The sequence below is a fragment of the Mobula hypostoma genome, chromosome 13 (assembly GCF_963921235.1).
Source record: "Mobula hypostoma chromosome 13, sMobHyp1.1, whole genome shotgun sequence".
In the NCBI taxonomy this organism is placed as follows: Eukaryota; Metazoa; Chordata; class Chondrichthyes; order Myliobatiformes; family Myliobatidae; genus Mobula; species Mobula hypostoma.
In genome coordinates this window covers 84,029,089-84,056,779 of record NC_086109.1, presented here as the reverse complement: position 1 = coordinate 84,056,779, position 27,691 = coordinate 84,029,089, and the positions used below count along the sequence as shown (strand labels likewise).

General features: G+C 39.3%; 1 protein-coding gene across 2 annotated transcripts in view; it reads right to left on the bottom strand.

Annotated features, from left to right (window-relative positions):
* ticrr (TopBP1-interacting, checkpoint, and replication regulator) overlaps positions 1–26,656 on the bottom strand; it is a 41,443-nt gene extending 14,787 nt beyond the window's left edge. For both annotated transcript variants that reach the window (XM_063066090.1, XM_063066091.1), the window contains exons 1-17: positions 25,980–26,656; positions 23,340–23,649; positions 21,201–21,433; positions 20,740–20,980; positions 17,994–18,123; positions 17,758–17,894; positions 14,148–14,351; positions 13,446–13,597; positions 9,321–9,421; positions 8,783–8,876; positions 7,038–7,120; positions 5,423–5,659; positions 3,641–3,728; positions 2,465–2,543; positions 1,556–1,693; positions 557–647; positions 315–379 (exon numbers count right to left, since the gene is read on the bottom strand). In XM_063066090.1, coding sequence (XP_062922160.1) covers positions 315–379; positions 557–647; positions 1,556–1,693; positions 2,465–2,543; positions 3,641–3,728; positions 5,423–5,659; positions 7,038–7,120; positions 8,783–8,876; positions 9,321–9,421; positions 13,446–13,597; positions 14,148–14,351; positions 17,758–17,894; positions 17,994–18,123; positions 20,740–20,980; positions 21,201–21,433; positions 23,340–23,649; positions 25,980–26,573 — 2,977 coding nt within the window. In that variant the 5' untranslated portion in view covers positions 26,574–26,656. The remainder of the gene's footprint in view (positions 1–314; positions 380–556; positions 648–1,555; positions 1,694–2,464; positions 2,544–3,640; positions 3,729–5,422; positions 5,660–7,037; positions 7,121–8,782; positions 8,877–9,320; positions 9,422–13,445; positions 13,598–14,147; positions 14,352–17,757; positions 17,895–17,993; positions 18,124–20,739; positions 20,981–21,200; positions 21,434–23,339; positions 23,650–25,979) is intronic.
* Positions 26,657–27,691: the final 1,035 nt, after the last annotated feature.

Here is a 27,691-nt window from a genome sequence, read left to right as displayed (position 1 = left end):
TTCAGCAGAACACAAGCCGTACTGTATTTGATTGCAGACTCCTGTAACATTCATGGTCTCAGAGTATATTTTTTATGTGACTATTTTACTGTTAGCTTATACATGCTTGCTGTCTTATATGTGCTACATGTGCCTTATGCTGTGTATGACTGTTGGTACAGTGTTTTGCACCATGGCCCCAGAGCAAGGCTGTTCTATTTGGTTATTTTAGTGGGTATTCACATATGGTCGAATGATAATTAAACTTGAACAACTTGACATTGTCAGTATGTGCATGAACTTTAAAATAACTGATCTAACACCTACAAACTTACTGTCAGACAATGCTTTCTCTGGAGATTCCTCCACAATACCAACATCAAAATTGGACTCTGAACATCTGTAAAAGACAATGAAGTGGAGATGTAAAAACATATGATGGCCAACAGTTATCAAGAAAAAATTTCTTTATTAAGTAGTTTAATACCCAGTGTCTGAAGATGTTAGTTATGTATACTTTTAATAAAATGCAGTAACTACAAAATTTACTGCATTTTAATTACATGTGGCTACATACCTTCCTTGAATCTGTTTATGCAGAAGCCTCTGTGATACCTGCTTGTGAAGTGGTGTCTCAGTCACTTTCTTGGTTAGCAACTTCCGATTACCTGAGAGAGGTAAAACATATTGAACCTTTTTTTTCTTTTTGTTCAGTAGACTTGAGACTTATTGCCAAGTTTAGGATAGACAGATAGACAGTCTTTTGGTCAATTACCCCTAAATGTGAATCATCAGCAAAATGTGTGGCCCAGTAACTATGTTACTAAACAGATGCCTCCAACCAGAAATGCCTTAAACATAAATCTTAGCATGAAGTCTCAGCAGGTCATCAAAAGTCACTTATTTGAGAAGCTTTACCTATTGTGTACAGTTTTGGTCACCAAATTACAGGAAGGATATTAATAAGATTGAGAGAGTGCAAAGAAGATTTACAAGGATGTTACCGGGACTTGGAAAACTGAGTTACAGAGAAAGGTTGAATAGGTTAGGACTTTATTCCCTGGAGCAGAGAAGAATGAGGGGAGATTTGACAGAGGTATATAAAATTATGATGGGTATAGATAGAGTGAATGCAAGCAGGCTTTTTCCACTGAGGCTAGGGGAGAAAAAAACCCAGAGGACATGGGTTAAGGGTGAAGGGGGAAAAGTTTAAAGGGAACATGGGGGGGGGGGCTTCTTCACACAGAGAGTGGTGGGGGTGTGGAATGAGCTGACAGATGAAGTGGTAAACGCGGGCTCACTTTTAACATTTAAGAAAAACTTGGACTGGTACATGGATGAGAGGGGATATGGTCCGGGTGCAGGTCAGTTGGACTAGACAGAAAAATGATTCAGCACAGCCAAGAAGGGCCAAAAGGCCTGTTTCTGTGCTGTAGTGTTCTATGGTTCTTTTAGACCATGAAACATGCTGGATTTGAGTGTTGCACATCTAACAACAGGATGAATAGAGTATTACTTTGCACAAGTGACTTTTGAAAAGAAAAGACAATATTTAAACAAATTATTAGATCTTTACTTTTAGTGGTATTTTCTTCATTGTGTAATTGCTTCACTCCTTTATCAAGTGACAAAGACTGGCTTCTTGGCATCTTTGATTTTTTCCTCGGAGACAACATTTCATGATTAAAAAGGTTTCTTCTCACTTTTGTAACCTCTGAAGATTAATAAACAGAAAGGAAAGATCAATTGAAAGGTTGGTAACTTCAAAAAATTTTAAAATATCAGCAGCGAAAATCATGCAATTAAATTTATAAACCAGTTTTGGGCTTGAAAAACCAAGGATAGTAGTAGAGGAAATTCATAATCAATGATCATCTCTGCTCAAAATTATCATGGTATATGGGAGAATTTTAGATAATCACCAATTTGGGCACATGCTCTCAAAAATCTGTCCACTCCTGATATAACACAAATATAATCAATTGGAACAAACTTTGTCTCCTCCAAGAGCAAGAGCATCCTGATTTAGAAATATATCACCATTACTTTAGTCTGAGTTCTAAAGCTTCCCACCAACATTACTGCAGGAGCACAGATATTCAAAAGCAGTAATGCAAAGAAATGATACCCAATGCAAAGCTAGAGCTAGAAGAGGGGTATTAAACTGAAGTTGTAATGGGTTTATATTCTAGAGCATGCTGAATGTGAATAGCATGCCACTGGGAGAATTTGAGAAATAAAGATAGGCACCAATTTTAAAAGTACTTGAAATGCAGTACAAGTCGGCAAATTTTGAATTTCATTGGACTAAATTCACCTGCATCCACCTCACGTATTTTGAATTGGCGATCTATACAGTAACTGCAAAGAATGTGATTACCAAAACACCAAGATGTAGTTATTCCATATCTAATCACACAGGTACTAACATTCAGTGGTACAATAATCGGATACAAAAAATCTAAATGTGACTGCAAAATTGTACCTTGCACTTCTTTTTGTGATGAAGACTGGAGCTGCACTGGTTGCTCAATAGCCAAGGACAGATGAGACAGTAGATTCTCCTGCCATTAATCAAAGTGTTTATTGAGTAGTTTCCAGCTAGATTCACACTTAAACATCGCAACTTGATACATAGATTGCATAATATTATTCTTTTTAAGGGCCAACATGGATAGATATAAAGTTGTACCATTAAGATTAAATCAACAAAATAACCTTATAACTTAAGGGCCATGTGCAGTATTTGCCCAAGATTGATATGGCATGGGACATGTGTCTATCCAATGATTATTTTCCAATTTACAAAAACATTAACGTAGATGTCAACAACTACTAAAGAATGTAAGAATTCTAGTGAAGCATGCAATTCATAGCAAAGTAAAGTTAATATAAAAATGGAATGTGTCACATTTTGGCAAAAACAATGTATAATAATGAGGGACAATTATAAAGAGGATACTGGAAGACAGTTGTGAAAAGTCCATGTATCCATGATGGTAATATTATGATAGTAAAAAGATTACAAGGTCAGTGCAGGAAAATGGCCCTGAGATACAACATAGATCCTACTATATGGTTGAGCCAGCTCAAGAATTAAAATGTCTACCTTTGTTTCTATTTCTTACATTGTAAAATCAGCCTGAAAAGTAAACTTACATCGTAAAGAATATTTCCTGCAGCTTTAGTGCACCAGATTATACAATTTACCCACAGAACAGGAAGATTGTGAAAGGATCACATCGAGGCATTTAAAACCACACTGCATAGACAGTGAATAGAAACTTCCCATTGTGGCAGGATCAAGAACCACAGGACATTGAATTGATGTGATCAGCGAAAGAACCATAAAAGTGACTTGAGGGGAAGAAACATTTCTATGCAGTGCAAGTTCTGGGCTTGAAAAGCCAATGATAGTAGTAGAGGAATTTCAGCTGTAGTTTTCAGAGAAAGGAATTTGCAGAGTTATAGAGAGCAGGGTGGAGGAAAGGACTTGCTGGATTGCCCCTACACAGATATAGCACAGACACGACAGGCTGAATGGCACCTTTCCTTTTTGTAACCATTAGTCCTTTAAGTGCTAACCAAAAATTCCACCAGGCTTTTAAAAAAAATTACAACTTTAAGGTTTAAAGATCATTCCTTCTTTCAAACACTTTACCTGTTTTACAGACTTCTTTGGCAATTGGATTTGCCGTAGATTATGGGATACTTCTGACAAGCTCCGATGTCTAGCCATTAGAAGATTCCTAAAAGATAAACCATTAATCTGTACTTTTGTTGAATGTTTAATTAGAATAATTTATTGTACAGAACAGTACTAATTTTATACCTTTAACCCATATGAATAATCTAGGATCACATTCAGTATCACCTTTTAGGGGAATTGAGTATGCAGACAAAACTTCTACATTGGACAAATCAGCTGATTTAGCAGCAGTAGAGAAGCAAAAGTTCCTGCCTTCATTTTCAAGCAAATTGTAGGAAAGTAAAGGACTTAAATTCTATATTTTTAATCAAGTGGTCTTTGGACACAAAAGCTGAAGTTTTTTTTGAATGGGCATAAACAGTTTTTCATTTCTTCAGGAAATCCAAAACATTGCTTCACTTTTGAATACTGCATGGAAGCGACAATCTCTTAGACAGTCCTATCTAATGTGCTCAGATACCATTCATATGATTGTATTGTTTCCATGCAGCCTAATATGATTAGAATTTATATATCATAGTAAAAGCTCTCAACGTACTTTTTTAAAAAAGCATTATCAAGCAAACTTTTATGTCTGACTTCATTGGGATGGATGACTGAACGTCTGGTAAAGGAACTAGGTTTTAAGGGTTATCAAAATGGAGGAAAATAGAAGCACAGTAGAATTCAAGAAGCGAGTTTGCACTCAAACTCAGAAATTGAACCTATGGCTGCCAGAGAGACAGGGGCGGAAGTCAAGTATGCAGAAGAGATCCAAACTGGAAGAGTGCACATATCTCAGAACCATGTAGGTTTAGAGGTAGCTCACAATACCACCATGAGATTTGAAGACATAAATAAAGATTTTATATCAAATCAACATTTCCCAGAAGGGACGTCACTGATAAAAATTATTTTGGGTAATGGCAAGAAACAAGTAATTCTGTAGAGTTGCAGTTGGCCAATACACTGAAAGAAACTAGAAAAAAAAGAGCAACAGAGCTTATCAGAAGTATTTCATAATCTGACCAAGGTTTCAGAGAGATGGACAAAGGTGAAGCAGTATCTTATACTATATATTTTTTAAATAAGACATCTGAATGTATAGATTTTCTCCTTCAAAACAGACATTGCATTTGCTGGGCTGTAAACTAGAGTATGGTAGCTATGGTTACCTACAGTGATGTTGTGGGGATGGAAGTGGATTCTCTCACGGTGGTGTCTGAAAAGAGGATGCTGTCTAAGTTGCATGCCATCTTGGACAACGTCTCCCATCCACTACATAATGTACTGGGTGGGCACAGGACTACATTCAGCCAGAGACTCATTCCACCGAGATGCAGCACTGAGCGTCATAGGAAGTCATTCCTGCCTGTGGCCATCAAACTTTACAACTCCTCCCTTAGAGGGTCAGACATCCTGAGCCAATAGGCTGGTCCTGGACTTATTTCAAAATCTACTGGCATAATTTACACATTACTATTTAACTATTTATGGTTCTATTACTATTATTTATGGAGCAACTATAATGAAAACCAATGTCCCTCGGGATTAATAAAGTATGAATAAAGTATGACTATGACTATGTTACGTATAGATAATTGGTGTAATAACTGGTTAAGAAGGGCAAATTTACAAATTAAAAAATGAATATACCAAAGCAACTGAAACATCTCTTTACTCATTCTCACAAGGATGGTAAAAGACGACAAGCAATACAGGTGCAGAGAGATTGCACATTAAGGGGCTCAATACCTTCTTTTCCTACAAGACCTGGTACGTAGTTCTTCTAGCTGTTCTCCTTCAAAGTCTGCACAGCTGCTAGTTGGAGCTAGCGAAGTAGGCTGGGAGCTACCGGAAGACTCGGGATCTTGACTCATAGATTCGTCACTGAAGAAATCAGCAGGAAGCAGTGAGGCGAGACGTGCTGGAACATTCTGCCCTAATCCGAAGTACAACTCCCCCAATATTTTTGGCAACGTGTGCAAATATCTGCAATGCAACAAGGTTGAATTCACCCGAATCAATTTCATTCTTAATAACCAATTGCATTTACATTCTGCTTTTGACAACAAAGAACATTACAAAAGCACCTTTTGAGGTTTAGGTACTCTGATACTGGAAAAACTAGAGGACCAATATGCACACAGACATTCCAATATATAGCAACTTCAATAACCCAATACTCTTGTTAGGGATGTTTGGCCGAAGGATAAATATCAGCTTAGGCACAGAGGATAACACTGCTCCAAATTATTCCTTATAGACCAGTTGACATTTTAGATTAAAGAGTCTTTAGAAAGAGATTGCCAGTACTATATTCCTCCTTTAGTAATAGGCAGATATTTGTGCTCAAATCTCTAATTCAGATGAGCGAGTTGCCCACTGAGCCACAATTCAAGTTTGACATTCTTGCACTAGATATCAAAGTCAAGCTGCTCAAATGATCACAGCGAGTAATCAGAAGAGCTCAGAGTTACCTCCACAAATTCAATATTATGAGTTTTTAAAGCACTAGTAAATTACACAGATATGACCATAATATATACATTATTTTTATTTTAAATGTGACACCTCAATTACATCTGTCCTACATCCAGAATTTCTCAGATGTTATCTGAGGTTTGAGAGTGAATTAATGAACATTGAGGAAATGAGAAAACTCAGCAATAATTTTTCAGATCCAGAAAATTATGCCAATTTTTTCGCATTAACTATTCAAGTCACAATGAACAAAGGATGAAGAGAGTAAGCAATAGACGTGTGGTCTTTGCCACACGTTACTATATGAAACTCACTATTGACCCAGTGGAAAAGTTATAAATTAACTAAATGTTACACAGCAGTAACAAATTTGGAAACTATACCAGGCAATTCAAAATGTTACTTAAAGTTGGGGAACTTTCCAAAGGGTATTTGCCTTTTAACAGTCATGAGTCATCCAGCATGAAAAGCCCACCAAATCCATTATCAAACACCCATTTAAACTTTCAATGCTACAATATTTCTCAATATAGTAACGAGAAAGCACTCAATTCATGAATCAGTAACATTTTGTAAATTCTTACTCTCATATTCTTGCACAAACTGATTAACTTAAAAACAGCTTAAATTTTTTGTGAAAGTAACTTTATTGCTGCCAGCCCATTGGGTAAAAGCCTAACCAGCAAAGTTTAGATAAAATCTTATTAAGCTTCACTTTCAAGTTGATTTGAGAGAGTGAAGTTATAAAATACCAGTATCAGTTTTTGCTCATCAATACTCATACAATTAACACTGAACTGCATAAGTACAGATGCGTCAATGAAAAGGAGAGAAATGAATAAAATAAAAACATAATGCCATATGTAATTAATTGTCTTTAGCTTACGTATTTAAAATCTCCTCCTCCAGAAATGTTGCGAGGAATGTGGTATCTTTTGTTAAAGAAATAATGCGCAGGAGATTTGTCATCTGTAACCAACATAAAGTTTGGTTTTAAATAAAAATTAATCTTTCATAATATTATCATGAAAATACACTGGTCACCAAATTGCAGTTTATGATCAGTTGCTACATGAATAGCACTGGGAACATAAACACTAATAATACTGAAGAACCTCTATTCTCAGAATACAATGGATTCTGGTTAATTTGGTCATCGTTTAGCTGGGGCAGTTGCTCATTTGGGACAACTCCTAAAGACAAAATCTAATCAAGAAAGTAGATGGGATTCCCTTCATTTATTCGGGACACGCTGCTACTTAATTGGGAGAGGAAATGTTGCTGAACAATTGCTAAATAGCATCACTTGCATGTTGTGTTCAAAAAGCAGTGATTTTTGTCACTATTAGTAAGCAAGAAATAAGTAATTCAAACCTGTTGCTCACTGTGGTTTTAAACATTCAAGCATCAGAGATGCCAGGAGCATCCATGAGTGAAAATGAAATTACCTCACTACTTCAGCATTAGGGAGGAAGAAATTGGACATTTTAATAATCATTTTGAATATTAGAATGAAAACAAAAATTTGGAGGATTCAATCATCAAAAGCATTATAGGAAGGCAGTCCATTATCTGCACTGATCTTGATCATTTACAGTTAATCAGAAGAACATGGCAACATAAACTGGGTGAATTCCTCCATTGATAACTGTTAGGAACCAATACACTGTTTAATAATACTGTTGTATTGGTAGTGTTCCAATTTGTTCTGCATTTCATTTAAAGTTCCAGTTAAACAGTAGTTATTTTGATAACATTGTAATTATTTCCATGTAACTTTGACTAACTGGGACAGCCACTTAATTGGGCCAAAATATATTGGTTTTGTGCCTAAATTAATCAGAATCCACTGTATTTAAAATAAGTGAAGAGTTGAAAAAGTGCTCAGATATCTCACATACATACATAAGCATGCTTCAAACAGTCATAGATTCTGCAGTTAACTATACTTATGTGCCATCAAATCCAAGTGATAGAAGATTGCCTCCAAAAATTACTTAAGTATCATCGGGGATTCAGGAGTCCACGCTGGGAATGCATGTTAAAATATACAACTGCTTCGACATGAACTTTTCTACTTCATTTCACATTTCAATAGTTGGTGTTAAAAGTTCAATTCAAAATAACACCTTCTGATGAGGTAAAACTCATGCATTAAATATCGCTATAACAGCCACTGTTTCCCATGCAATTAATTCCTGGTATTTTTGTTTTCATGTAAATCAAGAGGTTTTGTCCCACATTGCAATTTTCTTCCAGTTACCCTGTGATAGTTTGTAATATAATCAAAATATTCCTAAACAAATATTTCATCCTTCAGAAATGACTATTTCAAAATATTGAACATATTCACTTTTGCTTAAAATGGTATGGAAATTTGGCACTGAATATAAACTGTGTTCATTGGGGAAAGTGCTATAGTTTCTGCTGCTTTTCATAACAGATAATGGGAGATTTTCGATTAATGTCTACCATCAACAATCCTTGAAGTGAAATTGCTGATTTGGCCTCATACAAATAGCTGCTTCAAAAAAAAAGCACAAACTGCGTTAAAAACAGTAAATTCACATGACATTTATCCTATCCTTTATGCCAGATACAAACTTAGACTTGCTATAACACTATACTCACTTCTTCCACTAGCTGTTCCAACTGTTCACTGTCACTTTGTAGTGATGGAAACTGCTGGCACATCTCTAACCGCAGCAGGACCTGGAGTTGGCAGCTGCAAAAGGGATGAAAATCATTTACAAAAAGGACAATATTCAAAAATAATAAAACACCATCGAAGTTATAATAATCATTTCCAATCCAAGGATTATCACCAAACAAAATTTGAGATGTTGTAAGAGGATATTTGACACCGGTTAAGAAAAATACCCAAACCAGATTCAAAAGCAAGTTAGAAGTCTGTTACTATTTCCCCAACTCTTCCTACACACTTTGTAGTGATTAAACTTGGAATGTGTATTTTAAAAAAAACACTAACACAAGGGGCAGTTTGAATGAAACAGACAAATTATTAAAATGCTGGATTGTGCAGTTTTACATTGTAAACAATTCTATACAATTTCACTAGAAACTGCCTGACAAAATGCATTTTCTTCTAAAAAAAAAATGGCTAGCCAGTATGACCATTAATTTTCAAATTAAATGCCACTTTACTCACTCTCTGACTTTAAATTCCTTATCTTCCTGGTTTCCATAGTGCTGTCGAATTGATTTACTGCTTTTTAGTAATTGCGTCCGGATCAGATTTATGCTTGTTACCTTTAAAAGCAATAATAATATTATTATATGCAAAGAGTTTGCAGAAGGAGGGGGTTGAAATTGCTAGGTTTGAGTTTTCAAACTCCAAGAAGCAAAACTCAATGAATGGAAGGAACGGTTTGAAGTTGACAATGAACTCACTTTGAAGTGAGAAATTCATTACATTCATAGTTGCATTGTAGCTTAGTGAAAGAAAGTAGACAACTGGGACATCACAGATTTAATGCTTCATACAAGATTTCCATCATCCTTCACCCAATCACATCTATATTGTCCCTTTTCCTTTTCCCTTCACCAGTTCTTTAGGTACCCCTTATAATACATCTACACTCAGATACACTGCATTAGCAAATTTCACATTCTAACTACTCAGGATTAAACATTGTTCAGTTGAATATTCTGATTTATCAGTAGGCACATTTATACCTCATATTACCAATGTCATAGTCGGGCAGAAAAATCTTATTCATGATTAGCCTACAAAATCATTTTAAGAATTTTAAAGCTTTTATCAGAAAACTGTTTTTTTTCCCGCCCTAGACAAAAGGACTCAAAATAATCTTCCCTGATAAAAAAAATCTTTCAATTCTGGTGACAAAAATGATCACCGCATTTTCTGCGTTTTATACGAGAAGCAGAACTTAAACGTGACAAACCAAATGCCTGTTAAGTCTACCATTTAACTAAACCACACATTTCTATTTTTTTTATTAGAAAGTGCAACATAGCTAAAGGCTGATTTATACTTCTGCGTAGGCTCTATGCCGTAGCCTAAGCTGTTGTGAGCATTTATACTTGTGCGTTGGTGTGTCTGCATCGCTCTCCAATTCACCGCCAAAACGCTAGTTGGCAGTGGGGTTTCTATGCCACTGTGTTGAGTTTCTTTGTGTACTTCAAACAATGGCGACTGAAACTAAGGGCACCATGTTGGAGTTGGAGCTAATAAATGTTGAACAAGAGTTACTTTTATTGAAATTACTGCAACGCAGAAAAGAGAGAAGACATTGGAGGAGATGGTGTGTACGACCATTGAACGGATTGAGGCAGAAGGAAGGTGAATTTTCTGTGCTTGTCCGGCCACTGAGAGACATGGACGAGGAAATGCATTTCAAATATTTTCGGATGTCGGCAAGTAGATTTGACGATTTGGTTCATAATCTCCATTTATTTCGCATTAGTATGCCTATAGACATTACTCAGAGACTGGCAATCACCAATTCGAGTTCTTGCTTCAGGTGGAAGTCAACAGGCTGCAGCAGCTAGCTACAAACTGGCGTCAAGCACAGTGTCCTCCATAATTTCGGAAGTCTGTAAAGCTTTATGGAAAGCATTGCAGCCAGAGTTCCTTCCCTGCCCTTCAGTCGCCCAATGGGAAGCTATTGCAGCTGATTTTTAGTGACTATGGAACTTTCTGAACTGTGTTGGCAGCATAGATGGAAAACACATGAACATCAAGGCACCGCCGCACGCCGGGAGCGACTACTACAACTACAAGGGCGCACACGCCATTGTCCTGTTGGCTACCTGCGACACCAGATACGGTTTACGGACGAGAAAGTGACAGGGGCATCTTCAAGGAGAGCAGATTTGGTCCTATGCTGCTTGAACACAAACTGAACCTGCCCCCACCAGCCAATTTTCCTGGAACAGGAGTCAAAATTCCGCATGTAATCGTTGGCAATGCTGCATTCTCCCTATCTCATGCGTCCCTTTCCAAGTATGTCACAGACATTGAATTCAATGAAAATTAATTTCATGTAATACATCCATGCTAATTTTGCAGACTCAGACGCAACAGGGTCACTTCAGCCAGGCGAGTGGCGAAGAGTGGTAGCAGGGGACACAAATCTTTTGGAACCTCTGGATCCTCATTACCTTTCAAGGCGCCGTTCCACCAGAGCTGCCATTGATGTACAGAATGACCTAATGGCCTTCCTTTCAACCACCCCATGGAATTTTGCTATGGCAGAACAACATAGTGTGCCGTGGCCAACTTAAATCAGTAAATTGTAAGGTCATAAGATAAATGAACCTACAAATAACATGTAGCTGTTTGAATAAAAAAAGCAAGTTATAAAATCAAGTTGTTAATTATTTGCAGTAACGTGCACAATATTATACGAGGTGCAAAGTATTACATTAAAAAGGTGCAAAGTTGTAAAGCACTGACAATTATACACAGTTTAGTGCCCAAATATAAGTGTAGAAAATGTATAGTGTAGGAACTGACAAAATATTAAATTATTAAATACCAAAATATTAAAATATGCAATTGTTCATTGTTTCTGCTGCTGCCTCTCAAATAGCAGTTTGTGGACATCGAACATTGCCTGTGGCCTGTGCTCCTTTGGCAGCCTCCGCATCATATCTACAATTGTTTGCCCAAACCTGGAGAGCTCATCATCTTCTTGCAACAGTCTATGTTGCAGTTCCACCCTGCGTTCATCCAACTGGGCGACCTGCTTCTGAAACCAGTCATCATGTTCTTTCCTCTTCTTCTTCTGTGCCATCCTTGGGCTGGGGGTCAAAGGAGATGGCTGGGGAGACAGAGGAGATGTCTCACTACTCGATGATGATTCTGCACGTGAAGATAGAATGTCTAGGGGTTGGTTTTCCTCAGCAACTGAAGTGGTGGACAACCCTGAGGTCGAATCATTTCCATCCTGTGATGGAAAAAATTGCAAATAGTTTAAGTTAGTCTTTGTACTTATACATACAGGTAATATATGCATTCAGTGTCTGTACAGAGATTGGCAGAGCTATGGAAAACAGAAAACGGCATATGGCTACATTGGCAGAATACTGGTTATTGCATTTGCATTATGAGCAAGCCAGATAAAATTACAGCTTATTACATATTACATTTTTGTTTCACGGAAGCATTATCTTTGTGCAAATCAATATGCCATGATTACAACTAGACAGTATTGCTAGCTAGCCTAAACACTTACTACAACATAGAGGTTTATGATACAAAGAACATGCTGTATTTACCTTGTTGTCGTCATAATTTGACTGTTTCCTGGTGCTTAATATGTGGCGCCAGCCGGGAAAGAAAGAAATAAAATGCGGGCACTTTTTTTCTGCCTGGGTCCCCACTCCTCTTGGCGAGTTTTTCCTCTGGACGCGCATGTACTTGTCCCTCAAGATTTTCTATTTCTTTGTGCATTCCGTGATGTCCAAACCGATGTTTGTGGAAATTTCTTTCATTGAATTTGATGCCATGTCTTTATAGTCTGGTGACGAAGAGTTGTACAAATGTACATATTTTCGGACTTCCTCAATTAACCTCTCCTCGATTTGGTCCATTTTCCAACTCACATTCTTCTCTCTCAATTCGAAAATGGCGTAGAAGCAGCAGGAACCAGAAATGCGTAGGAGGAAATGCGATACTACCAAGCGGACCAATCACGGTTGTTGCGGTCTGCATTGCCGCGACGCGTAGTTACATTTTTGGGGAGGTGCGCGTCAGGCTACGGCATAGGGTATGCAACTACGCCGTACCTACGGCGTAGATTTGACACAGAAGTATAAATTGGCCTTAATTCTACTTAGTTGTGCATAACAATGGGGTAGTATATGGTGACATACAGTATATGTACTTTGATAATAAATATACTTAAATTCTGCAAATCACTTAGTGACTCCATTTCACATGGATTAAAGACCAATGTTCCAGACCTCATGGCCTCTTCGCATTCCTACCAAAATGAATAGCTCCTCAGCACTAATGCTCATGAAACACAACTTCCATTCTTTCACCAGTAAGGAAGCTAATGAAGCATATTTCAATTTGAGTAACAATTTCTAAAACTTAGCAACAGAATAAACAAGATAAACAATGTAATACTGTGCTATACCAAAAAGATGACAAAAGTACCCAAATACAATTATGTTCACGAAATGACACAATGGTACAATTTAAGCACATCTTACAATTATGTTCACGAAATGACACAATGGTGCAAGTTAAGCTCATCTTTACTTCAGAGTTATCGGATTTATCAAATTAAAGATGGAATACCTCAAGATCTTCAGCGTTACCAGATTCTAGATACATCTTAACAATAGCCACGGTATTTTTTATGAAATTGAACTGGGACAATTCTTCCTCCAAAACACATTTCTGGTAAGTCGTTTTCAGACTAGATACCATTTCCTCATTACTTTTAAAATCTGTAAGAAGCAGATATAGAAGTCAATTTAAAAGTTGCAAATCAGTGCTGTGGTAAACAGGGTGCAATTAAACACAAATGAACACTCAAACTGATTTTTCCTAATAATACTCCCCCAAACAAATATTAACATAACATTGTATACTGTTTTAGTCACCATACTGCATGTCCTTTTAGTATTGCAAATTTAAACTAATTTCCAATGATATTTCAGTATTTTTTAAGGAGACAAATTCCTAGGCAATCAGACATCACCCTGCAGAATCAGATTCACTATTCACTATTTCAACCCAGCTCTAAATGAGTGAATAAATAATACAAGATTATTCCATATTCCTTTAATCTGATATTGATCGGTCATAGCAAAGATACTTCAACAAATGTAGAAATAATGAGCAACTCTCATAAGTTTTTACCCTCCAAACAGCAAATCGAGTTTATGCAGGGACCATCTACCTTAGCAGTTCCAAGATTTCAATGATCTGATGAGAAGCCATCTTTGAACTATGTACCATTTAGAATTTGGATGTTAGGTCATTACTGAGACCAACCTGCAATATCCTTTCTCGCTTTTTTATTTTTCCGTTTGTCCCCTGAATGCGTTTTGGATTGATTGGTGGATAATCCTCCAGAAGGTGCTTGTACCCCATCTGTTTGACTTTTTTGAGCTTTCACATTTAGTCGAGCAACATTCAACATCTGGAGAGAGCGACTCATGGATTTCATCTTTTGTCGGATGGGAGTTCGCGGACCACCTTTAATTTAATAAAATGTGTTCAGAAAACCAGACAGGAAAATGACAGATAATATAGTTTAAGCATAATGACGCAAAGCCAGAAATGTTTAAACTGAGATCTGTCATGTTAGGTTTCAAAGTTTTAAAACTTATTCAAAAACAAGAAAATAGATGCTGGAAATCTGAAATAAACACAAAATGCTGGAGTTAGGTCTTCTACAAGTCAGATACAGGTTTCCCCCGCCATCCGAAGGTAGAGCGTTCCTATGAAACGGTTCGTAAGCCGGAATGTCGTAAAGCGAAGAAGCTTTATTTATTTATATGGGAAAATTTTGTTGAGCGTTCGCAGACCCAAAAATAACCTAGCAAATCATGCCAAATAACACATAAAACCTAACAGTAACATATAGTAAAAGCAGGAATGATATGATAAATACACAGCCTATATAAAGTAGAAGTACTCTTCCACAATCATTACTGAACTGTTCTCCGAGCGAAAATCTCACGCAAGCGCTGTTGGCAAAAACACGTGCAAGCGCTCTCCAGTAATCTTTAAGTTACGAAGCTGCCAAATCATACCAAATAACACAAAAATATACAGCTGATATAAAGTAGAAATAATGTATGTACAGTGTAGTATCACTTACGGGAATCGGGACAGTGCCGAGCACACTGATGATGGTGTGTTAGGCTGAGTCGTTGGGAGTTTGGGTCGTGCAGTGGCCCCCACCCTCCAGGCCGCTGAGCAATACATTGCCGCGAAGAACGCAGGGGTCCAGCCGTAGCCGGCAGGTACACAGCACATCTTTAAGAAAAAAGCCGAAACAAACATGCTAATTAATTAGGTGCCGCCCGTAATTGTCGGCCCAGATCAGTGCCAATTTCCGATTGCGTCGTCTCTGATCTGGGCCAACAATTACGTGTTGGCGGCACCTAATTAATTAGCGTGTTTATTTCGGCTTTTTTCTTAAAGATGTGCTGTGTGCCTCCCGGCTACCTTTGCATTCTCCGCGAATCGGTATCTGTCCGTGGCCTAGGGATTGGGGTGGTGGGACACTGGGGTGTCATCTCGTCGCCTGTTTTCATTAGAGCAGGCAGCTCGTCTTCTCCTATGAATGCCCGCCTCGATGTCGAAGGTCGAGGTTCGTCGTCTGCTGTGGCAGGCTTGCTTGACTGCTGAGCCTCGCGTATTTTTCTATCACACAGTTCTTTAATAAGGACTCAAACCATCCTGCAAATATCCCCTAAACCGACGTACCCTTTCAAAATTAAAGTCGTACTTTATCATTACTCATTCGGTTTCAATTGTTATCCTTTTTTCTTCCAATTGCATCAGCTCTTCATCTGTCAGTTCTTGGTGATGGGATGCCAAAACCTCTTCAACATCATCTTCCTCAACTTCCACAAGCCAAACTCACGTTGTCCTTACTTCGTTCACCACAATCAAAACGCTTAATTATGTCTAGTTTTACCCTAAGTGTAACACCCTTACGAGCTCTTTCAGGCTTTTCCGATACAATAGAACTCATCTTGCAAACGGCTGCTCACAGGCTCATGTTTAAGCAATGCCGGCGAGAATCCGGGGGTGAGTGGCTGCTCGGGGCATGCTGCCTTTTATTGCGCGCTGAATTTTTTTTTGTAACAGTGAAAACACCTTCTGAAAGCGAAAACAGGGTACTAGTGTAGGTCTTTCATAACAGTGTCTCATAAAGCGAACATTCGAAAAGCGGGGGACACCTGTACACCCTATCCTCGTTATATGCATCTTCAGACTATGCAGATTCACAGTTATGCGAGGAACCTACTTCTACCAACGTCTCATTATATGCGTCCAAAATTCACAGTTATGCCAGGAGCACTGCCTTTCCGCCAATACAAGTCACGTGCGCACACCTCACAGTCTCACTGTTGGGATGAGAAGCACTGCTTTCCCGCCAATACAAGTCAGGTGTGCGTGCCTCACAATCTCTCTCCCGCCACTCTCGCATTGGTTTTGGCAAGGTGTGGATGCGCGATCTTAAACTTTTGTTAGTTTTACCTATGGTGCAGTGATTTTGTGCTTGAAATATTTAACTATGTCTCCTAAGCGTCCGATGTCACGTCTTGGGCCGTCAGCCAAGTGGCAGAGAACTGCTTTAACACTTGAAAAACAGTTGGAAATTATAAACAGCGCGGCATCAGCTGAAGGTAATCAGCTCTAGGATGCTACTGCCAGGAACGGAATCTTACCTTTAAAGTTCTTTTGTTGCTTGACAATGCACCAGCCCATCCTGAATATTTGGACAGCATTCATCTTAACATAACAGTGCGTTTCCCGCCGCCTAACACAACATCGCTGATTCAACCACTCGACCAAGGTGTAATCCACATTCAAGGCATACGTATTTTTTTTACCGGGAACTATCTCTCAGATGCTGCAAGCAACAGACTATTTTAAAAATCCCCAGAGTTTACCAACTGTGAGGGAATGGTGGAAGTCAGAACACTTGGTACGAACGGCGATGGACATGGACCCAAGTTTAGAATGGAGTCAGCATTTCAGTCGTTCCCTGCCATCAACCCTTCTTCCCTACAAGCAAATTTATACTGAAAAACAAAATGCTGCCAAGCAAACAACCCTCACCACTTTATGCAAATCGCTGTAATCTGCTGCCGCCGGCAGTTCTAAGAGTTCTGTGAGTCTTCCTTCACCCCTTGCTGTGCTTGATATTGTCCTGACGACCACAACCATCCACCTTATCTGTGTAAAGCTGCCCGACATCACAACAACCACTCATCTCCCGGAGCGAACACACCTGCCACTGTTGGTGAGTACTGTACACCAGAGGATGTTAACTTTCTATGATTTATTACATTGAATATTACCTTAAATTGATTAAATACAATACAAATGTTGTCTTGTAGTACTGCTTTTGTGTCTTATTGGTATAAAAATGTGAATAAGTTACAGATAAAACATATTTAGGAAGCCCTCTGGAACGCATCCCTATTTTCTCCATTTAAATAATTATTCATATTATGCGATTTCACATTATGCATCAACTTCAAGGGATGTATCCCTCGCACATAACAAGGATAGGGTATAGCATTTGTGGAAGAGGAAAACAAAGGTGGCTACATTCAGCCTGAGGACTTGTTCTAATGAAAGGTCATCAAATAAAATATCTGTTTTTCTTTCTACAGGTGCTATCTGCAATACCAAGAAAATTTTTTATTTGTTAAATTTATTCCTATCCAGAACATCTAGTAATCTGATAAGTTGAATAGCTTGCTGACATTATGATCACAGAAATATTCATATATAGTATTCATACCATAAAATGGTGAAATAATCAAATAACCCAACCACAATAGTGGGAGTTGAGAGAAGATGCATCATAAGTAAAATTCACAGCAACATATTTTAAGTCACAGAAAACACTTACATCTTCTTCTTTTATCTTTATGCTCTATATTTGCTCCAGCTTCATCTGCAGCTTTCCTCTGGTAAAACTCAGCTAAGTGACCAGTTAGAGCAAGTTCAGAGTCTACGTCCTCTTTGTTATCCATGGCTTCAATTGATCTAATAGAAAAACAACATCTATAAACATTTAAGTTTATTTTTTTAAGAATGATTCAACTACTTGTTATTTCAAGAACTGAAGTGACTTTAATAATTTACCTGAATGATTTCATTAGAGTGGAGCTTGCTCCTGATAATTCAGATAATGGAAACCACGCTTCAACAAAGGAAATATTTTCGTGGGAGGTCTCAGACAACTCCAAGTGCACCCAGTCTGGAACAGTAACATCTTTTGGAAGGAAGAAAATTACTTTTAATTTTTTTGCTTTATACCACATGACAAAGCTGGAGTGCCTGAAGCTGAACACAATGATGGAGCAATGGTCATATTACTGAAATACCTGAAAAGAGAGCAGATAAATCCAAGCCACAAACTATACAAGCACATGATTCAAGTGGGTTGTGACTGGGTGACAATGGTTACCTCAGATGAGTTGTAAAAATTTCAAAGGAATGCTGAGATTATGAAACCCTTGGACAAATTTGGCTTTGGGACCAGACTGCAACATCAATTCTTTGCTATGCTTAAATGTGTACAGTATTAAATGCTTAATCAGTCACAGATTTTTCAACAGTCAACGTTTGCACAATTTGCACGTTTGATGCTAGTTTATATAAATTTGAGAAAATATAAAAGAAAAATGTTAAATTATCTACTTGGTCTTCTGAATTCATCTTGTAAAGATGTGCAATCGTGATTTAATTGTTGTTATAGAAGATGAATTTAGCATTAATATTTCATTTGAAGTAGTTTTTATTCCAGTGACTTCATTTATGTTTTTATTAAAATAGGGTTACCATACATTAATTCCCCACCCCTCAACTAGAACTGATTCCAGAGAATAACAATGGCATATAACCTTGCCAGATATCACCACTTTTAACATTAAATAGGTATCAAACAAACCCAGACAACACTGTGAACTTGATTTCACAATTGCTTTTAAACATAAAATGTTAAATAACAATTTTTAAATTGGCAAGTAATATAGCAACTAAACAGTTCAACCAAAGTCAATTAGCTTCTATTTCAGTGTAATTTGGAAAGATCTAACTTTCTTGATTTCCTATTCCAGTGACTACACAAAACAATTACCTCAAATATTACATGCTTTGCTGCATTGCTGTCCAATTACCTACATCCTTGATTTGGAAAATAAATTTGGATTGATTAAGCACCATTGCCTCAAGGGAAACAATTGCAAAAGAAGAAAAAAAATCAAAAATTAGAAGACAGATGTCAGAAATTATGCGGCCCAACAGTTAGAGCAGCAGTTAAAAAATTCTGCAATTGTCACAAGCCATCCAACATACAGTGAACAAATCATACCAGTATCAGCAATGAATATAAAAGTAAAATGCACAGATCACCTTGACAACTCAAATGACATACATTCCCACGAACGCAGACTCAGGTTTATTATCACCAATGCACATCCTGAAATTTGCTCTTTTGCAGAAGCACTACAGTGAGGCACCACCTTTACAAGATGTCCTCCATAGTGGGGAGGGCTGTACTAAAATGGAGTTGGCTGAGTCTATAATACTCCGCAGCATCTTGATATTCTACATATTGGAGGATTCCTAAAGGTCGTCAACCAATAGACAATATGCACTCCACTGTACATTTGTAGAAATCTTCGATCTTTGGTGACATACCAAATCTCCGCAAACTCCTGAAGTACAGCCACTGGCATATGGTCTTCTTTGTGATTGCATCAATGTTTTGGATCCCAGATATATCCTCTGAGATGTTGCTGTTGAGGAATTTGAAGCTGTTCACCTTTTCCACCAATGACCCCCTTAATGAGGACTGGTGCATGTTCTCCGACTTTCCCTTTCTGAAGTCCACTACTAATTCTAGTTTGTTGATGCTGAGTGTGAGGTTGTTCTGTGACACCACTCAACCAGCTGATCTTCTGTTACTCCTGTACAACTCCGTCTTGCCGTCTGAGATTCTGCCATCAGTGAATTTATAAATGGTATTTGCCTTGCCACACAATCTTGAGTGTAGAAAGTAGAGCAGTGGGCTAAGCTCACATTCTTGATGTGGGCCTGTGTTGATTGAGGAGGATATGCATTACTGATCTATACTGTCTGTGGTCTCCCAATGAGGAAGTTGAGGATTCAGTGCAGGTGTGGTAGAGGCCCAGATCTTGAAGCTTGTTGATTAATAGTGAGGAGATGATGGCTTTGAATACCATGATGCAATAGATGTACATGCTGCTGTTGTCCAGGGGGCTCCAAAGTGAGTGGAGACTCAATAACTCATCTTTAGATCTGTTGTGGTAGTAGGCAAATTGCAGCAGGTCCAGGTCCTTGCTCAGGAGTTAATTTTAGCTACGAGTGACCTTCATCACCATAAATTTTAGTTCCACCAAGTCATAGTTGTAGAGGCAGCTCAACCTGTTCCTCTTGGGCTCTCTTCAAGCAGGTGGAAACCTCTAACTGCAGAAGCGAAGGATTGAAGAAATATTTTGTTTTCTCTTGACCATTTTTATGTAGCATCAAAAGACATCAATTCTTAACTCTTCTAATGAAATATGCATCCTTAGATTTAAAATCAGATCAAATAACTCATTGTATGGTCACCTCAATTTGCCTCGTAATAGAAGATGACGAAGCAGATTCCTGTGGTCAAAACAGTACACAATTAAAGCACTGAAGCAAATCAATGCCACATACAATCTTTACCCACAAAACCTACTGTATATCCTCACTCAAGTTTAAAATTCAGAATCTGAATGTTCAAGTTCAGGCATAACAGAAGAATTACATCCTCATTACAGACCACAGGGAATGCAATCATCAAAAATTTGCAATTATTATTGCTACTTTTGCTCACCTGAACTTGTCAAACATTCTTCAGGACTGTCAGAAATGAGCTTCAGGGCTTTGTCCACAATGTGTGAGAGTTCAGAGGACATTTCCTGGCTCCCTTCTGTTATGCCTGCCTGCAAGAGAAGCTCCTCAAACTCTGGTGAGTGTGCCTGAATTAGTGTGACAATTGCAGTACTACGATGCAAGGGAGACAGTATTCCTGTACATGTCGGTAGGCGATCATTAGTCATCTCTATATCAGCAACCTGTAAAAATAATACCATAATGTTCACATTATTAAGTACTTGTCATTATTTTTCCCCAAGGCTACAGCTTTAATATGAGTAATATTATGCAACACAATGCAAGATTTAAAAAAGGCTACAAATAGTAAACATCAAGTACTATATTTCCTGTGATATCATTCCAACATGACAGTAGTACACAGACATCAACAAATCTTTCTTACCAAAACAAAGTACCCACCATGTGCAATTCACTGTAAGCCATTTTCTGCAGAAGTCGTTGAAGGAGACTGCTATCTTTAGTTTCTTTCTGTTCACGTTGTTGCAAGACCCAAGAATGTGTAGACAAGTCACCCCTTTTTGGATTCCAATTCCTCATAACTCCTTTCACTATAATGTTCACTGAATCGGTCAGGTATTCCTGTGTACAGGAAATTGGTTCCAAAGTGATAGGACAGCAAATCTTCTGCCCTCCTGTTCACAAACAGACATTTTTACATATAAACAACACTCAAAATAAATAGTGGAATCACTGCTAGAAGAACTTTCATTTAAATAACATCTTGTAACATCCATTAGAAATAACCTAAAGTTGAAATTTAGTCAGTTGTTATGAGTTACATTGATGATTACACATACAAATCTCCATGGAGATCAAGACATGGATCTACCTCTGAAAGTTTATACTGAGAATTAAAAATTGCTCAGGATTAGGGAAAGAATCCGAATCAGGCTTATTATCATCGAAATAAGATGAGATTTGTTTTGTGGCAGTAGTGCAAAAAATAAAATATTACTATAAATTACAATAAATAATACAAAGAGGAATAGGAAAGCACAGTTCATGGACTATTCAGAAATCTGCCACAGGGGAAGCAGCTGTTCCTAAAACATTGAACCTGTCTTCAGCCTTCTTTACCTCCTCCCTCATGCTAGTAATGAGAAGATGGCATGTCTTAGGTGATAAGGGTCCTGTTGATGTTGAGCTCTCGACATTATCTCAAAGACATAACTTTGCCTTTAAACTCCAATGGAAAATGCAGATACGGTTAAATTTTAGAATGGCAACTATTGTTATTCTTCTTGGATTACCTCACATTTTCATGAACTCCAGTTGAATACAGACCATATTTCCTCATACGACTGAAGGGCAGATCACTCACCCTGGCAATCAACCATGTAAATTTACTTTTATTTTTTCCAGGGTCAGTATATTCTTCCACAAGAACAAAGACAAAATGATGTCTCTGTCTCACCGAACCTGAAAAATATCTGCAAGGTTCCCTTGCTCTCCTATATTAGAGGCTGACATCCAACTTGCCCTAATTGCGTGGTGTACTTGCAGGTTTACAGTTTTGCAACCCATGAACTTGCACTCCAGATCCATCTGTAATTTTATAAGATTCCTAGCATCTAAAAGAATCAATGCTGTTCCACTATTCTTACCAAATAGCAGCATTTCTCTAGATCCTATCAGTGAATCCCACATGCTCCTTGTCTCTGCTAAAAGTACTCCATCATATCCAGCTCACAGCCCTGCTTCCTCGGTCAATACTATGAAATTTACTAAGCCATTTATTTAACTGAGGGCTCACTGATGATCCCTGTAGCAATCCACCGGTAATGATCTGCCAACTTGAAAAATATTTCATTAGTTCTGATTGCTTTCTCTTTAAGAAATCTTTTATCCATTCTAATGTTACTCCTCATCTTGTGGGCCTTATGCTGTGAAATCTGTCATGTCTAATTAAATGTATGAAACTGCTGGAAAGAGAAGAAAAAAGCGGATAGGGAACCAGAGCATGTACTTGGGCTAGTTTGTTAAGAGACCGAAGGGTTGGGTAAGAATAGTCAACACTAAGGAGATTTTGAGGACTGGGTCTTGCTGTCTAATGCTGGGAGAGGAGAGGGAAAGTATGTTTGGAGACTCTTTATTCTGTAATTGGTTTGAGGGTGTGAGGGTAACATTCAGAGCTGTGATGAATGATCAGATCCGCCTGGGTGATATTATTTTACTAGCATGGATACAATAGACCGCGTGGCCTATGAATCAGTAAACTTATGACATGGTACATTATCAAACATCCACTAGAAATTCCATATTATTAATATTTCCTACTGATGTCACCTTCCTTACACTGACAGCTACTTAATTAAAGACAGGCTGATTACCAAGTCTGGACTTATATTGTGTGTATGCTCTGAGAAATTGTTTTGCAACAGTACTAATATTTTTCGGTAAAACAGTTAAATGTCAGAACATAAGATAGGAAAGGCAAAGTTATAATCCCAAATCATGTTTAAAAGTGTCAAAGGAAAACATCAGTGCACAAGTACATTTTCTAAATTCTGGCAGCGATCACGAAGTAATCATAATTACCTTGTGTGATAGTCACTAATCCATGTTGCAGTGGAAATGTATTTCGATAGAAACTATCAATGCTAACAAAATAATTCATGGTGCAATCAAATGGGAATAAAGCATCCACTGTTTTCAACTGTTTTACACATTCCTTGGCATATTTTCCATTCTGGCCGAGCTGAGAGTCCAGTGAAGTTTTTTCAAATGGTAAATAAGAATCTTTAAGAGAAAGCTCCATTAAAGCAGCAAATGGAATTAAGCTCCCACCAACCAATCGCATCACCTCCGAAATTAACCTGTAGCCAACATGATCAGAAGCTCCAATGAACTAGATGGAGAGAAAACAAATTAAAGAATGTCATTTCAGAACAAAACTAGGCATTCATACAAATGTTCATAAATGTGCACAGCAAATTCTTTCACTGCCCCATAAGTTATGTCACATTACATGGTCAAAGTATGTTTTTTTATTTTTAAATGTGGTGAGGGGTTCTATCTATACCAAGGGTTTTCCCAGCCTTTTTAATGCCATGGACCAATACTACTAAGCAAGGGGCCCACAGACCCCAAGTTAAGAACTCCTGATCTACACCATTCTTTCAGTGAATATAGAAAGCCTCAAAAGCAAACCATGGAAGGAATGAAATTTTTTTTAAATGATGAATAAAGTCAGGGAACCAGGGTAGTTTGAGGTTCTTAAATATTCTATAATGTTCTTCTACAGGGCAAGCAAGACTTACTGCCAGTCCATTTCTGTAAATTCCAAACAGTTAGTCAAGCCTCCTTAGGGTCACTACCTGGATGACAGGTGGATCATGTTGTGTTCAACAGGGCAGGGTAAGAGTTTCTGTATTTCCAGCAGTTTCACCTGGCCTCCACATATTCCCAAAGAGACACCACCATGGTGATCTGTGCCTTTCCCTGATGCCCCTTCTCCATTTTGAACATCATTGGCTAGGAATTCCACAAGTTCGTAAGCATGCTACATTTGTTGCTAAGGTGGCTTTACCATGAATGAACCATTTTCTTCTTCCTCAGCCATTTCCTTGCTAAATGCCAGAGCAAGTCCTAGAATAATTTATACCTTTTTACATTCTTGGAAACCTCTTGCCATGATGGATCGTGGAGTAGTAACCACTTTGGGAATCTAGTGTCAGGACAAGGTGATCCACACTCCAATCGTAATTAAGGTTTGGGGATTCCATTCAGGAGGCTTGATTGGAAAAGGGGTTAACATGCACAAGAGGGCCGAGACCATGGTATCATATAAAAGCAAGGGCAAACGCTTTATTGTATAAAATGGTCAGGAAGATGTCATTTACCAAAGGATCTCACCATCCAAATCATGCCCTATTCTCACAGCTACTGTCAGGCAGGGGGTACAGGTCGGGCCTGAGGCTCCAAACCGCCAGGTTCAGGCACGTACACAAAATGGAGGAACTCCCCAGGTCAGGCAACATCCATGGAGATGAACAGACAGTTGATGTTTCGGGCCAAGGCCACTCTTCAGGACTGAGAAGGAAGGGGGAAGACGCTGAATAAAAAGGTCGGGATGGGGAGAGGGGAAGGAGGCTAGTTGGAAGGTGATAAGATGAAGCCAAGTAGGTAGGAAAGGTCTAGAGACTGTCTGTTCATTTCCATTGATGCCGCCTGACCTGCTGAGTTCCTCCAGCATTTTGTGCGTGCTGCTTTGGATTTCCAGCACCTGCAGAATTTCCCATGTTTAAAATTAAGGAACAGCTACTTTCTTACAATTATCAGGTTCTTGAGCTGACATGCACCACCATAATCAATACAGTATCATATTAGCAACACTATGACAACTTTAAAGTTGGTGATAGCATTCTCTCTTTTACTATACACGTCTTGCTTGTGAATACACTATCTCTGATGTTATGAGCTTGTGATGCTGCTGAAAGTAGATTTTTCATTCCATCTGTACACAAGTCTACTTGTGTGTCAGTTTTTGAATCTACCTGCACAGTCCTAACCCTATGGCATCAATGGAACACTAAAGATCACTTCTTGCACTATCACTTTGTCTCTATTTTTCTTTTGCACTGACTATCGTCATGCTTTTGCAGACATTCCTCCTCCCAATGCAAGGCAAATTTTATGTATAGCTTGAATTAGTCACAGAAAGAAGCCCTTCAGCCCATCTAACCCATACCGAGCCATTTAAACTGTCTACTCCCATCCACCTGCACCAGGATCATAGCCTTCCATACCGCTACCATCCATGTACCGATCCAAACTTCTCTTAAATGTTAAGATCGAGCTCGTTTCACACTCACAACCTTCTGACTGAAGAAGTTTCCCCTCATGTTCATCTTAAACTTTTTACCCTTAACCCATGACCTCTAGTTGTAGTCCCAGCCAATCTCAGAGGGAAAAGCCTGTCTGTATTTACTTATCTATTCCCTCATAATTTTGTATACCTCTATCATACCTTCTCTCAATATTCTGCGTTCCAAGGAATAAAGTCCTAACCTATTCAATTCCGGTTTTTTTGTAATGCTCCTCCAAACACACTTTTCATTGCAATTTAATTCACGTACTAGACTAGGAAGTACACAATAGGCCGGTACTTGTTCATTGATGTCAGTGGCACCAGGGATTTAAAAGCGGCGGCTTGTGAAATCAGGGTGTACCGCTTACCTGCTGCAAGGGCTGAGTGTCCACCCAATGCAGGGCGATGTTGTGGCCGGAGAGTAGTGCCCGGGCCGGCGGTGGGATGATTTTCTCCGCTAGTTGGTGACAACTGTCGGCGACCGAGAGCTGCAGGAACCTGCCCAGGTCGGCCCGGGAGAGAGGGCACGGGGCGAAGAGGAAGAGGACATTGCGAGGCCAGGGCTGCGGGGCCTCAGCCGCTGACCCGCGGCCCAACTTGGCTGGGGAGGTGATGTCGGGCCGGTCCCACGGGTAGTCCGACAAGGCCTCGATCAGCGCGGTCTGGGTGGCGGCCGCCGTCCCCCGCCGCCGGCTCTGCCCCAACTCCCGGTTCAGGGCTTCCTCTAGTTCCTGCAGGTGCTCCAGCCGCAGCTCCCTGAAGCCGTGGCCGTGGCCCCGGGACACGCGACCACGCGCGGCCGCCGAGTCGAAGAGTTTAAAAGCCCAGCGGACGTCCTGGAAGCCGGCGCGACAGGCCGAATGCAGCAGCACCCTCAGCGCGGCCCGCCGCACCAGGGCTGGGCTCAGATCGCGCTCCGAGGCCGCCGTGTCCACCAGGAAGGCGAGGTTGTGCGACACCATGGCCGGCCTGCCGGGCCGAGGGAGCTCTCACTCCCTCGCCATCTGCCACGGCTACAGAATCGCCGTCGCCATCTCCCTCTTCAACTTGGATGAACTGTTCTTGGCGCCTTTTTCGTGCCCAAGCGCTCATTGGTCAAGGATGTGTCGTACCGTCTGCTCATAGGGTGAGTCACAAACCTGTCTACTAATGTCATTGGTTCCATTCCAGCAACTTGGCTGCTTAGTGGATTTGATTGGCCAGGAAACTTCCTAGCTCAATCATTGATTGGTCATTTGCCTTCTGCAAATCCATACATATATTTGATTGGATAATGTACTTTGAAAAATTGCCAATTGTGTTCCAAAGAAACATTTTTGATTCTTGATTGGAAGGTTTAACAGTCAATCTGAAGGCACAGCCAATTGGTGGATTGTCGTATTTAAAATTCTGAAGTTTGTCTTTTTAAAAACCTGCAGCATTTTAAAGGGAATTTGCACCATATTCAGCACAGCCTATAAAATCAAAAAAAAACTGACCTCTACCTTGCCGAGGCACAGCGACAACTCGCGGATACCTCCTCTTATTTACCCCTCGATCGTGACCCCACTAAGGAGCACCAGGCCATTGTCTCCCACACTATCAACGACTTTATCCGCTCAGGGGATCTCCCATCCACTGCTACCAACCTTATAGTTCCCACACCCCGCACTTCCCGTTTCTACCTCCTACCCAAGATCCACAAACCTGCCTGTCCTGGCCGACCTATTGTCTCAGCTTGCTCCTGCCCCACCGAACTCGTTTCTGCATACCTCGACACTGTTTTATCACCCCTTGTTCAATCCCTTCCGACCTATGTTCGTGACACTTCTCACGCTCTTAAACTTTTCGATGATTTTAAGTTCCCTGGCCCCCACCGCTTTATTTTCACCATGGATGTCCAGTCCTTATATACTTCCATCCTCCATCAGGAAGGTCTCAAAGCTCTACGCTTCTTTTTGGATTCCAGACCTAATCAGTTCCCCTCTACCACCACTCTGCTCCGTCTAGCGGAATTAGTCCTTACTCTTAATAATTTCTCCTTTTGCTCCTCCCATTTCCTCCAAACTAAAGGTGTAGCTATGGGCACCCGTATGGGTCC